This window comes from Miscanthus floridulus, chromosome 19 (genome assembly GCF_019320115.1).
Source record: "Miscanthus floridulus cultivar M001 chromosome 19, ASM1932011v1, whole genome shotgun sequence".
Lineage (NCBI taxonomy): Eukaryota > Viridiplantae > Streptophyta > Magnoliopsida > Poales > Poaceae > Miscanthus > Miscanthus floridulus.
The window spans coordinates 92,255,007-92,268,282 of NC_089598.1; the positions used below are offsets into that span (position 1 = coordinate 92,255,007).

The 13,276-nt window shown below is 46.3% G+C and overlaps 2 protein-coding genes across 3 annotated transcripts; both read right to left on the bottom strand.

Moving 5' to 3' along the window:
• Positions 1-650: 650 nt before the first annotated feature.
• On the bottom strand, positions 651-5,734 carry LOC136526363 (uncharacterized). The gene is made up of 7 exons (XM_066519055.1): positions 5,554-5,734; positions 5,362-5,509; positions 5,011-5,060; positions 4,584-4,776; positions 3,920-4,121; positions 3,684-3,738; positions 651-2,999 (listed from the first exon to the last, which is right to left on the bottom strand). The coding sequence occupies exons 1-7, from the start codon at positions 5,732-5,734 to the stop codon at positions 2,983-2,985; spliced, it is 846 nt and encodes a 281-aa protein (XP_066375152.1). The 3' UTR covers positions 651-2,982.
• A 2,558-nt stretch (positions 5,735-8,292) lies between these two features.
• On the bottom strand, positions 8,293-11,588 carry LOC136527071 (uncharacterized). Of its 2 annotated transcripts, none has more exons than XM_066519692.1 (2): positions 11,277-11,588; positions 8,293-9,681 (listed from the first exon to the last, which is right to left on the bottom strand). In XM_066519692.1, exon 2 carries the CDS (start codon positions 9,649-9,651, stop codon positions 8,620-8,622), a length of 1,032 nt encoding a protein of 343 aa, XP_066375789.1. In that variant the 5' UTR covers positions 9,652-9,681; positions 11,277-11,588; the 3' UTR covers positions 8,293-8,619. The 2 variants fall into 2 exon arrangements, with proteins under 2 accessions (XP_066375789.1, XP_066375788.1); XM_066519691.1 differs by having other exon boundaries at positions 11,206-11,588.
• Positions 11,589-13,276: the final 1,688 nt, after the last annotated feature.

The window sequence follows — 13,276 nt, forward strand, 5'->3', positions numbered from 1 at the left end:
ACGAAATATTCAAAGAAATATTCAAGATGCTACTTTATCTCTAACTTGAAATGTATAAAGGAGACATACATTTACCTAGTCCCAAAGGCGAACCTTAACAAATGAAATAAAATTAGGAGAAGCTTGTAGAGAAAAAGTATTAAAGCTTAAACACGCTCAAGTATCTCATTGATAATAGAAAAGCATGGAGATTACTGAGATAGGAGAGGCTAGTCTAGTAATTAAGAGGGTGATGAGAATCCTAAGCAACAGCTGGCAAGCAACAGAAATTAGAGCGAAATTTTGGAGGACAGATGTGGGAAGGTCTTTGGTGAAGATGTTGGCAAACTCAACATGCTTCGTGCGTTGATGTTGAATGGATTTGTGAACAAGTAGACTGCACAGTGTGACAAAAATACTCTGAGCATGAAGTTCCGGCAGAAGTTGACCAAGACAACAAGTTTCAACAACTCCATTTGCCACATGCACTTGAACGAGAGACTGTGTGCTGACATTTGGATGAACATGAAACCAGATTAGCACCAAAAAACTAAGCATTATAGATGGCACCGGGCCGGCTCGGTACGGCACGGGCATGTGCCAGGCACGGCACGGCAGGGCCTGGCGTGCCATCAGGCCGTGCTGCTCTGGGCTTCGTGCCTGGCCGACGGTTGATACATTATGCGTGACATGAGCTTAAAAGGAGTATCTATTGCCGAGAATATGCGAGTATCTATAGACCACGAGCTCAAAAGGAGTGGACGACCAAAGGTGGAGACAGTAGTTGAGTGTACCCTGAAGGTAACTACGAATCCTCTTGATAGTAGACATATGAGGTTCTCAAAGGGTCATGCATGTGAAGACACACTTGTTGAACGATGTCTGGTGAAGGTAAGGTACTGGAGGGCCCTAATAACACTGCGGTAGTGTGCAGGATCAGCAGCAGAAACCTTGGCGTGAGTATCAATTGAAGTGTTGCACGGCTGTCAATCGGTAATTCCAATATGTTTCAAGAATGCCAATGGTGTACTGTTGCTGTGACATGAACAGACCACCCGAGAACTGCTAAACTGAAATTCCGATGCAAATGTCCAAGATCTTTCATGGAGAATTCTTGTTGCAAGGTAGTGGTGGTGCGACGGAGAAGAGTACACTGGAAGCAGTAAAAACAATGTCATCCAAGTAGAGCAGTAAATAAATACTCATATTCTCGGCAATAGACAAATAATGAAGTGTCAGAGTAGGCTTCAACAAAGCCAAGAGACAACAGGTATGTTGCAAAGCGAACGTACCATGTGCAAGAAGCCTGAAGCCATACGGAGACTTGTTGAGACGACAAACATGGTTAGGAAGAGTAGTGCTGGGAAGATAGCAATGAACAGTCTCGGAGAGAGTACCATGAAGGAAGGTGTTCTTCACATCCAGTAGATGAATAGGTCAATATTGTGATAGATGGATAGCAATAAACAGTCTCATAGAGGGTACCATGAATGAAGGTGTTCTTCCCATCCAGTTGATGAATAGGTCAATGGTGTGATAGAGCCAAAGAAATAATAGTGTGTACTATAGTGTCTCTTACCACATGATTGAAAGTCTCATCATAATCCACACCGGGGTACGGAGAACCCAACTAGACTTGTAGTGATCAAAGAAACCATCAGCATCTAATGAAAAATCCACTTGCCAGTGACCAAATTTACATCTGACAAACATGGAACGAGATCCCACGTGTTATTGGACAAAATGTGCAGCATACTCCTCTTCCGCTGTGGCGCGCCAATTTGGATTAGAAAGATCACTCCAATAAGTTTTCGGAATGGGAGAGATGGCGATCGCGTGGTAGCTGGCAGGTTGTCGGAAGACAAGCTTCCCTCTGGTGGTCATGGAGTGATTATTGACTAGGGGTGGCAACTCAACAAAAGCTGCAACAATAGGAGTAGGTCAGTACACCAGCAAGGTAAGTGGTGGAGCCGAGAGGTGAGTGATGATGCTCTGAGGGGGCACACTCTGAGGTGGAGCAGCTGGCACCACTTAGAGCACAAGACTCGACTGGCTTGGCGCCGCTGAAGCAGTCGACGCCATGTGTGGCAAGAGACTCAGTGAGGTCAGAGCAGCCAAGGACGAGGCAGCCGCACAGCTAATACGGGCGTGACGCTAGACAGAGCAAGTCGAACGTGGCTGCTAGGAGTTCCTACGGAAGAGGAGCTAACTAGTGGACCAAGATGGCACACTTGGGGCTCAAACTCAAGAAGAAAATAAAACTCATTAGCAGTCGGGGAGGGAAGGGGGGGACTAAAATTCAGCAAAGGAGAAGGTGATCTCATCAAAGGTGACATGTCGAGAAACGATGACACAGTTGGAGGAGACATCAAGCCACCGAAAGCCCTTATGATTGGAGGAGCACCCAAGAAAAACACATAGGGTGGATCTTGGAGAAAGTTTGTGAGGTGCCATGGAGGATAGGTTGGGACAGTCTATGCCACTACGGACAGGAACGGTCTCCTGAAGTTCGATGGTAACCATGTTGAAGAGCCAGGACAGCACGACGTAGTCCATCCGGCGCCAGGACGAAACGCCAAGACGAGGCACATCGGAGAGGACATGGTCGACGAGGGTGTAGCACTAGAGAGTACGCAGAACAAGATCGCGCCACCAATTGTAGTGGAAGGACAGGGGGTCGAGAACCGCCAACACAAGGGAGTGGATGTTCTGGAAAGCCACAACCTAGGCATGAAGATTGGCAATGGAGGTAGCTTCGTACTATATGCGGGCATTGTCATCTCCGGTGTCGTCACTCAACCCATCACCATCGGGGCGAGTCGAGGCGATGCGGTCATAGGAGGCGACGACTCCCCGTTTGAGAGCGGCAGTGTCGGCACACTTGGCGTTGAGAGTGGTGAGGGTCACACTAACACGAGCTTGGGCGTCGGCAGCCGCACACGTGGCAGTCGTAGTGGCGTCCTCTTGGTCGGCCTTCTCCTTGGCCACGGCGGCTTGCTTGCGCTAAGCCTGTGCAACAGCTGCGTTAGGAGAAGGTTCATGAGCCATGGGAGGAGCAGCGATAGGGAGTGAGTGAGAAAGCAGAAGCGAGAGATCGGGATTGTGAGGATCTCTGGATACCAAATTAGATCCTAAACAGGCTCAAGTATTTAATTGATAACAGAACATGGAGATTACAGAGATATGAGAGGCTATTCTAGTAATTAAGAGAGGGGGAGAATCCCAGGCAACAGATGGCAAGCATTAAACATAATTAAACATGCTAACAAAAAGTACATGTCAATATACTTAAAAGACTATGTACCCACGGTTGAATCACCTCCTCCTGATATGAGAAAGCTCTAGTTTTCAGATATGCTAGTGAAGGCGATGCATGACACAAAGCTACAAGAAGAGTCACAACCAATTATCAAGTCATAGACTAAGCTCTGAAACTTCTATGACCAGAACGTAGTCAGTAAACCCAAATTGTTACGGATATTAAAAGGACCTAAAAATAGAATAGAATTGTAAACAATTGCATTGTACACCAAACATACTTTGTATGGCCAACGCAAAAGCTCTGTATTTCAGGGGGGCTCTTTTAGAGGATTCTTCGGGAATAATGTGACCTTTAAAATTAATTCCAACACAATAAGAGAATAAGTCCAAGTTTATGCTCCATTGATGCAGCTTCCAATCAGTGCAAAGAACAGAAGACATACTTATTTTGAAGTCCCTGCCACCAGTAGCAATAAACCGTCCATCTGGCGAAAACTTCTGCAATCCGAATCAAATGATAAAGCATGGTTATACAGGACATGAAAGGAGAAACAAATAAAACTAAAGTGTAGCAGACTTTGTGGGTTTGTCAATACATTACACGTTCACTACGAAATAAATATAGGAGGTACAAAGACATATAGCACAGGCAATATAGATTTTTAAAACGTGTTCATACCATGCTAGTGATGATACTACAATAGTGACCAAGAATTGACACAAGTTTATTATCAACTGAAACCTGCTCTGCACCATCTTCCCGCAAAATGATTAACCAAACATTGCAAACAACAAATTTATCTGCACAAGTTAGATACAGGTCATCGTTGCTAATAGCAACTGCACTGACCCTCTTCTCCAAAGTTCTGCAATTGAAAACACTACAACAAATTCTTATTCAAATTACATTCTCAAAAGTGTGAAATTTGATGTACATAACCATATAATGAAATTCTATAACCGAATTAACATAAAAAAATGCTGAACAGGGCTTTTCAGTTAAATAATGTCAATTGCAAAAAAAAAAAAAGGGCGTACCCAGTGCAGAGAGCTCCCGCTCTGTGCGGGTTTAGGGAAGGGTGTTAGTGGCAAGCCTTACTCTCTCCTGTGCAATGCGAGGAGACCGCGACTCGAACCCGGGACCTTCCGGTCATAGGCGGTAAGACTCTACCGCTTGCACCAGACCCGCCCTTCTAAATAATGTCAATTGCAAAAATGCAATTATTGCAATGGAACAAATTCCAAGACTACGGATACTGCAAACTTGAAGCCCCATTGCTTTGGTGCTAATTATGTTATCCGCAATGAGAATTGAGAAAAGAAGAGCAAAGTGTGTCACTTACATAGTCCGGATGCAACGCCACGAGCCAGTCTTCCAAACATTCACAACTTTGCCGTCACCAGCAGATGCGAACAAAGGTCCACTCACACTGAAGCGAATAGCTCTTATAGCGTCTGGATGAGAATGGCTGCCACAGTCATTTGACAGGTGAAACTGGATGGCCAGCCTGTTAGAACCAAAACACATGTTTGGGGCTGAATTTCAGATTTCATTAGCCTTGCCACAACTATGGCAGGTTAGGGATATCTATAGGATAGCTTGCTTGAGCCTTAAAAAAGCTACAGCATATTCTAGAGATGCTAAAGTAGATGCTGGAAATAAAGATAAGGGCTGACACAGCTACCAACTACTCCACGTAATTATCCTAAGTACATAAGGACAAGACTTATAGCTGTCACAGCCCCTGTAGGAACAAAGTAAATATTTACTTGCACATTCCACCAGGTGAAATGCAAAGAAAAGGTGCTCCCGCTTCTCACTGGAACATGTGAATTCAGGATTCAGCAATATAAAACTAAGCACCTAGGACCTGACAATTTCAGTAGCAAGAATTTCATTGTTTTCTTAAAGCAAATTTCCCATTCCTCCACACACGAAACTAAGTTATAAGAGAATACAACTAAAGGATGAGAACATAGATTCAGTTCAAAAAAGCACAACAACCTCCTCCACCAAAATATACCAATCGTGTAATCAAACACGAGCACTTTCTGCATAAGAGGTCCATGTTTAATTAGGAAGCAGCCATAAAAGTGAAGAGGGTCTTCCAATTTCCAAACCTGCGATCGAACAGGAGCCCGGACCCGATGGCGACGGCGACGGAGTTGCCGTGTGCATGGGCGGCGACGAGCACCGGCGCGAACTCCGCCGCGCCGCTCACCTCGGGCTCTTCGACCGCTGTGTTCTCCATTGAAGCGTACGCACAGACTGCACCACATTGGAAGGCTGTCCCGTAGCAGACGCATGGGCACGGATGGCTGCCTCCGCCTGCGCCTCCATATTCTCCTCCGCGAATGCCGGGCGGCGGGACGTCGTGTCAGACGGGCGGCGCGGCAGCGTGGCGAACGAGATGGGGATGGGCCGAGACCGAGGGCCGGGCGCAGGGCAGCGGGACGGCGGCATGGCGGAGCGGGGCAGCGGAACGGCGGGCATTTGCGGGGCGGGGTGAACGTGACGCGGAAAGTTGACGCCTCGTTTTTCAGGAGAGCAGAGATCTACTCCCTCTGTCCGTCCCTGATCATCTCGCACTTCTAAAAGTCAACAGATCTAAAGTTCAACTGTAATTTATAAAAATAGTATCAACATTTATATTCCCTCTAAATAGATTTACTATATAAATATGTATCGTAATTAATCTAACGATATGTATCAAATATCATAAGCATTATTGCTTTTGTGTATATATTTACTCAAAATAAAATTGTTTGACTCTTGAATTATTTTGGGACGGAGAGAGTATATGTAATTACGATAATAATAAGCTACGGTCGTCCATCCGTAACTCCCGTCTAGACGTGGTGTGGCAAGAGTAGGCCCCATCTCTCCATCTCTCTCACAAACAAATAAAACGAATCCTCACTCGATCATCCTTATCCGCCAGACGCCCGACATAGCAGCGTGGCCACTCATTCGTTCGCGTCCCTTCCCCCACTGTGCGCTCGTCGGTTGTCGCGTCGTGCCCCACCGCCGCCACGCCCCAATGCCAGCTGCACCGCGCTCCCTCGCTGTCCGTCCGTCCGTCTCCCATCGCCATCGCGCACGCCGCTGCCCCCACCATGGCCGTTGGGGCGTATGTGCCATGGTACCTCAGGTCTTCCTCGACCGAGCCAAGGGCACCCAGAGCGCATGCGGTGCTAGTGGTGCTCGGGCGTCGCGGCTCGCCGCTAGCTCTGACCCCGATGGTCGTAATCGACCAACCCGGCCTTCCTCTCCCCTATGTTGCATATATATGTTTCAGGCATTTCAGATGTATGTTGTAATTGTTTTATTTTGATGTTGCAAAAGTAGATCGAGAGATTTTGCATATGTTGCGTATGTTGCAAGTGTTTCAGAGGCATGTTGCAAGCGTTTGTTCAAAATATTTCATCTGTTTCCAGACATATTTTGCAATCGTTTAGATGTTGCATATGTTGCAATAGTATGTTCAGTTGTTTCATGTTACAGCGAGTGGTTTTCATGTTGTATATTGTAAGTGTTTTTATTTTAGATGTTTTATGTGCTTCACACATATGTTGTAATAGCATGTTCCAAATGTTTTATCTATTTTGTCTTATGTTGCATTCATGTTGTAAGTGTTTTATGTTGCCTGGCTAGAAACGAGCCGAGGGTCGACGGACGAAGGTCCGCGCTGGGGCTGGCAGATGGAGGTGCTTGGGGCCTGTGGACAGGGGGCTACAGGTCGGGGCGCGCTAGGGTGTGCCCGTCCTCAGCCGCTCATTCTGGCTCCCGTGTGTCGTCCGCGCGGAGAGTTGGAGAGAGAAGAGGGTCAGGGGAAGGACCGGCGGGCGCAGAGACAGGAGCAGAACGAAGGCCGAGGGTGGGCTGCGCGGGCGTCTGGATGGACACGGCGCTAGCCACGTCCTTGTAATTATGCTTAAGCCTGGGCGTTCGGGTAACCCGAAATTTTTGGGTCGGATAATTCGGGTAGTTCGAAATTCGAATAATAGAAATCAATACCCGATATTCGCTTTAAAAAAAACACAACCCGATATTTCGTGTCCCGATAATTCGTGTGCCGATAATTCGGGTTCGGTTATAACCGATCTACCCGAGATTCTAAAAAAATCGGTGTGTAGAGTTCAAGCAGCATAGCTGGTGCGGCGTGGTGCCGGGGTCCTCCTCGGCTCCTCGTCCCTCAATCTGCCCCGCGCGCTCCTTCTCGGCTCCTCGTCCCTCGATTTGCCGGTGCGGTGGTGCCGGCGCCGGGGTCCAGGTGCGTGCGTCGCCTAGCTGCTCGCGGAACAGCACTGCCAGCCCTCTGCCTCTGTGGCCACGCGTGGGAGGTCGCCGTCGCAAGCTGGACCACTGGAGCTCGGAGGTCTCGAGGAGTCCAATTGAGGGCTCGATACTCCACCGCTCGAAGACTTGAGGCAGAGCCGCGCCGCTGCCCGCTAGGATGCTAGGTTTTGCGACTTCGTGTTCGCGTGTCGAGGACTCGAGGCTATCTCACGGGGAGTCACGGTGGGTTTGGGGGATTTTTTGTGCTGGGATGGGACGCTGGGCTCTCTGTTGGGCGTATGAATTAGACTAAGTTGGGGCTGCTGGACGTTCATGTATATATACATCGGGTATTTGAGTAATTCGGGTACCATGACTTATTACCCAAACTACCCAAATTAATTTTGGGTATCTCAAATTAATATCCGAACTATCCAAAATAATTTTAGGTTTAGGTAATTCAAGTCCGGATTCAGGTAATTCGGGTTCAGATAATGGGTATGGGTTTTTTTGTCCAGGCTTAATTATGCTCATATATGATCAGTCCAGGCCCAATGAAGCAACAATCACTTGGCAGCTTCCACAAGCGCTCGACCTTCACTAATAAAACAGCTGTTAACTCTCCAGCACCGCCAATTGTTGCAAAGAGCACAAGCACAGAACAAGGAGAATTTTGAGAGATACATCAAATCATTTCAAATCGTGCCAAGAAAGATTAAAAAAAAATCGTGCCAAGGCGGTATCACTTCTCCAACTAGTTTCAGACGACTAGAAAAGATAACAATATGGCATACAGCACTACGGCAGGCAAGTTTTTAGAGAGTAAGGTTCTAGACACAGTGCATGCAATCAATGACCTTCAAGCATGGCATCAAGTTTAACATCAGAAAGCCAGAAGGTACAAAGCATGGAGCAGTTTGTGAACGGCAGACCGCAGATCCAACTGGGCTGAATAGGCTAAGAAAATCTACAAATGACATCCTGATAGCCAAACGAGTACTCCAACTCTCAAGCAAATGAACAGGACGTCGGTGCCTCCTTTTCTCCTACTCATCAAAGCATCACAAGAACATCTAGCTGAAAAAAAACTGACAGTCACTTTAAAGTTCCCCAAGATAGATCTGCTTGTCGCTGCTGCAAGATCCAATGATCGGCTCAGTGGGATGGAAAGCAGTCTCATTGACAGAACCATTGTGCCCAGGAAGCTTGTACAGGATGCGCCTTGATGTTGTGTCCCAGATGTAGACCATGCGGTCTGCGCTCCCAGAAGTGACCTTGCGGTTATCCGGCGACCAGCTACACTTCAGCAGGTTCTTCTCAAAGTTATGCTGGTGACCTGTAAGAGTCTTGATGTTCCTGTTCTCTGGTGCGTAAGGGCGCAGATCCCAGATCTTGAGCTCGTTATCCATTGCATTGGTGAGGAGGTAAGACCCATCAGGACTAAGCTGCATCCCAGTGATCATGTCCTGATGTCCTTTGAGATATTCTGTCACTTCATTCTTGCGAAGATCCCACCACTTGACGTCGTTGTCCAGGCCACCAGTGAATACCTTATCTGCTGCCTCTGAGAAGCTAACGGCTGTGATCTGATATTTGTCGGGAAGAGTTTGTATCGCACCTCTCTGACGCAAGTCCCACAGCTTTGCTGTACCATCATCTGAACCGCTAACCACAAGAGGTGGCCACTTCCGTGCTGGGCAGCATGAGTTGACGAATGATGAGTGCTCAGTCATCTTCTTAACTTGTTTGCCAGTCTCAACGTCCCAGACCCTCACAGTCTTGTCAGGACTTGCAGAGATGATCTGGGTCCCATCAGTAGTCCACTGAAGGTCAAGAATAGCATTCTTGTGCCCTCTCAGTACCATGAAGTTCTTACATTCACCATGGACATACCATAAGAAGATATCCCTGTCATGGGAACCTGATGCTATCACAGTCCCCGCAGGATTGAACTTCATGCAGTAGATAGCACTCTGGTGACCTGTAAGTAGCATTATCGGTGCCTCCAGGCTGGATGTGCGCTGTTTGCCTCCAGGCCCCGGAGCCTGATTTGGATGTTGAACATTAGCCAACTCCATCCCTGGTCGTGGGGCAACAAGAGCCAAAGAATTGTTGCCTGGAGCCGAGAACATCTTGAAGTCTGTATATATAAGATCAAGCTCCTGTGGCAAGGAAAATTATAAGATAGCTGCACGAAGTGCACATCACACACAGACCACAACAGAGATGTACACACACATAAAAGCAACACCAAAAAATATTGACTCCAACCTTCAACTCACATTTTATAACCATGTATATAGAATCGCAGCGAATTATCTCTACAAATCAGTGTCTTTGACAAAGAATGGAAGTGAAGCCCCCAGCTCAGTATATCCAAATAGAAAATGAATATAACAAATGCCAATAAAACAGTATTACAGCATTATAGCAACGATCAAGCCAAAATGTTAGGTCATATGTGGAGAAATAACTAAACAATAGCTGAAGCTAGTTCAAACTTGGCATATATATAACCATTGATCTAGTTTACATGCAATCAACCTATCAAAAGTTTGATTGATAATCAGTTACATTTGTTTACATTGATACAAAACATTTGAAAATGGACAGGATGGATTTTTTCTCAAAAAAATAGTTTCATTATCATAAAAAACTTTGGCAGTCAACAAATACATTATAGTAGAAATGTAGTTGAAGTTGTGTTCGGGGGATCTGGTCCATCTACAAAACACCAATCTTCTGCGACTGAAGGGAGTAGTGTCAGCTACCAAAACTGGCCACAGGCCACATGAGATGCAGCACAGATACGGATATGTGTATCGTTATTGGAAGGATACGGATACGACAATTTCTCAAAAAAAAAAACAATACGCGGATACATTTTAGTATTTTTTAATACAAATAAACAATAATGCATATTAAAATCTTAAAACATAACTTCATAAGTTCATAGTGCATACTGCATACATTATAGTGATGCATGAAATTCACAAATAACAAGTCCATACTAGAGTTTAGTGAGTTCACCACAGGTCCATAATATGAGAAATTGACAAACAAGAAACATAGCAATCTTTTTGCTATCATTGCCTGAATAAGGGTACAGTAGGCAAGGACACAGTGTGTTGCTTTCCTCTTTCCACTAGTTCTTTACACCTTTCAATTTCCTTCCCCATTTCACTAAGCATTTCACATGTAACCCATGGACATTTACTTATCCCCCTTCCTGATTTTAGCAGCAAATGTGCTTCAACTCTAGTGCAGCTACTGAGCTTTTGCGTTGGACAATATTTGCATCTCCATAAAAGCATTCCCTCCACCAGATCTAGGCCTCTCCAGAATGTTGACATGATCCCATAGCGGAGCCTTAATGTCCGTTGTGGCCACAGATCCTACACTAGCACTAGCAGAAGCACTAGCACTACTCAAATTTGGAGAAAATTTGGAGATGCCATCTACTGGATACTTGGATAAGTGGATAGAAATAACACTAATCAGGAACAGGGAGAGGCAACTAGCAGAAGCACTAGCACTACTCAAATTTAGAGATGCCGTCTACTGGATACTAGATTAGTGGATAGAAATAACACTAATCAGGAACAGGGAGAGGAGGAAGTGGAGAACAAGAACTAAGGAAACAGAGTAGATCGAGAATGGGGAAGGCCGGAAGGCGATAAACTCACTGGTCACCACTCGCCAGAGCCCGGAGGACGCCGGATCGAGAATGGGGAAGGTCGGAAGGCGATAAACTCACTGGTCACCACTCGCCAGAGCCCGGAGGACGCCGGATCCACGCTGTGCCGACGGATTTATCCCCTGTCCCCAGTCCCGTCGGCGTCGTGATGGCTCTTCCCGTGTGGATCGGCAGTTTGGCAGAGATGGAAGAACTCGCCGGTGTGGCCACTGGCTTTCGCGGAGGCTCGTCGACGTCGGCCGGTAAGCGGCGGCGCTCGCTCCTCCCACTGCTTCGTCGGCGCTCGGTGCTGCGGAGTGCGGGAGGCGGCGCAAAGGAGCGCGACTCGAGAGGGGCAGGCTAGGAGCAGGGTCGGGGTGGGCAGGTTACTACCGTGCGGTCTGCCGCTTGTTGGGCTGTATCCATCGCGTAGATACATATTGGCCCATGTACTAAGCCCGTGTTCAGTTCAAAAAGAGTTCCAAAAAAGTGGTACAGTATTCGTCACATCGAATTTTACGATACGTACATGGAGTATTAAATGTAGACGAAAAAAAACTAATTGCACAGTTTGGTTGGAAATCGCGAGACGAACGTTTTGAGTCTAATTAGTCCATGATTAAACACTATTTGCCAAATAAAAACGAAAGTGCTACAGTACCTGAATTCCAACTTTCCCTCAAACTAAACACAGCCTAATATGTGTGGGCTGTATCCATGTAACGTACGGGGCACGTCAGGATAACTTCACAGGGACAACAGGGCATGAGTGAACATGGATAAGAAGTTGGGAGTTGCAGCAGAATAACAGGAAGACATCACAAGGTCAGAGCTTTTGGCTTGGTTACAGTCAGCCATGCACAAAGTTGACTGGAACTGGAGTGGCTTTGGGTCTTAGAAGCACCTTATGTGTGTGAATGCAAATTGTATGTGAACCTGAATTCTGCTGGGAGCTAAAACATGCAGGGGCATTAGTTTCGATCCTCAGTGCCATAGAATATCACTACACACTATTATTTACAGAAAGAGCCTAGATAAGCTAAATGTCCTGGACATTGAGTGTGAACAAAAGTATTAACAATGTTTTTACATGGAATGCCCATACATGTGTGTGTTTGTAGAACAAAAGTATGTGTAATGCAATGGCACAAATTGAATTCTAGCAACAACTATCTAAGTTGCACGGATACGGATACGTGTATCGGTATCAGAAGGATACGGATAAGCGGATACATCAATTTTCCAGAAAAAACCGATACGTGGATACGTTTACTATTTTTAAAAATAAAATAGAAATAATAATAATAGTGCAGGTCTGAATTTAAAACTGATAACAATAAAACATCACAATTAACTACTTAAGTGTACTATTATTATAGGACAGCAGGTCTGAAGTCTCCTCAACTCTTAAATATAGTAGTCTCAAATTTAGGAAAAAATTAATAAAAGGCATTCAGGCTTGCAATTCATGCAGCAACAAGTTCCTATTCCTCATATGTCTCATTGTCATCCGCAACATCAACCCGTGGAGCATCCAAACTAAAAGTCATAGCTTGCAATTCAGGTTCATCAAGGACAGGTCGGCCACTTCAAAAATGCCAATACTGCCAAGTGAATCAAGGGACAGGCCACCAGCGACAATAACTCACTAACTGCACTGCAGAAATAGAATAGATCGAGAATGGGGAGAGGAAGACGAAGTGGGGAGCAAGGAAATCAAGCAACAAGCGGCCACGAACTGAAGAAGAAGAGGAGATCGAGAACAGGGAAGGGGATTAACTCACGGGAGTTCGCTGGAGCCTGGATCCACGTCGCAGGGGCGGAAACTCGTCGAGGGCGGCCGGCGAGTAGGGACGGAGGCTTGTCGCCGGTGGCCGGCGGCCGGCGAGCGGGCGTGCGGGAGTTCGGGGATTGGACGGAGGCTTACGACGTCGGGGGAAGAGGGAAAAGGGTAGTCTTAGCGGGCTGGGCCGTATCCACAAGGCCGATACGTATCAGCCCACATATCCAATATTCACGAAAATAATAAAAATTTGGATAATTCTAAAAAAAATCGGATACTCCGACGATACGTATCCTGA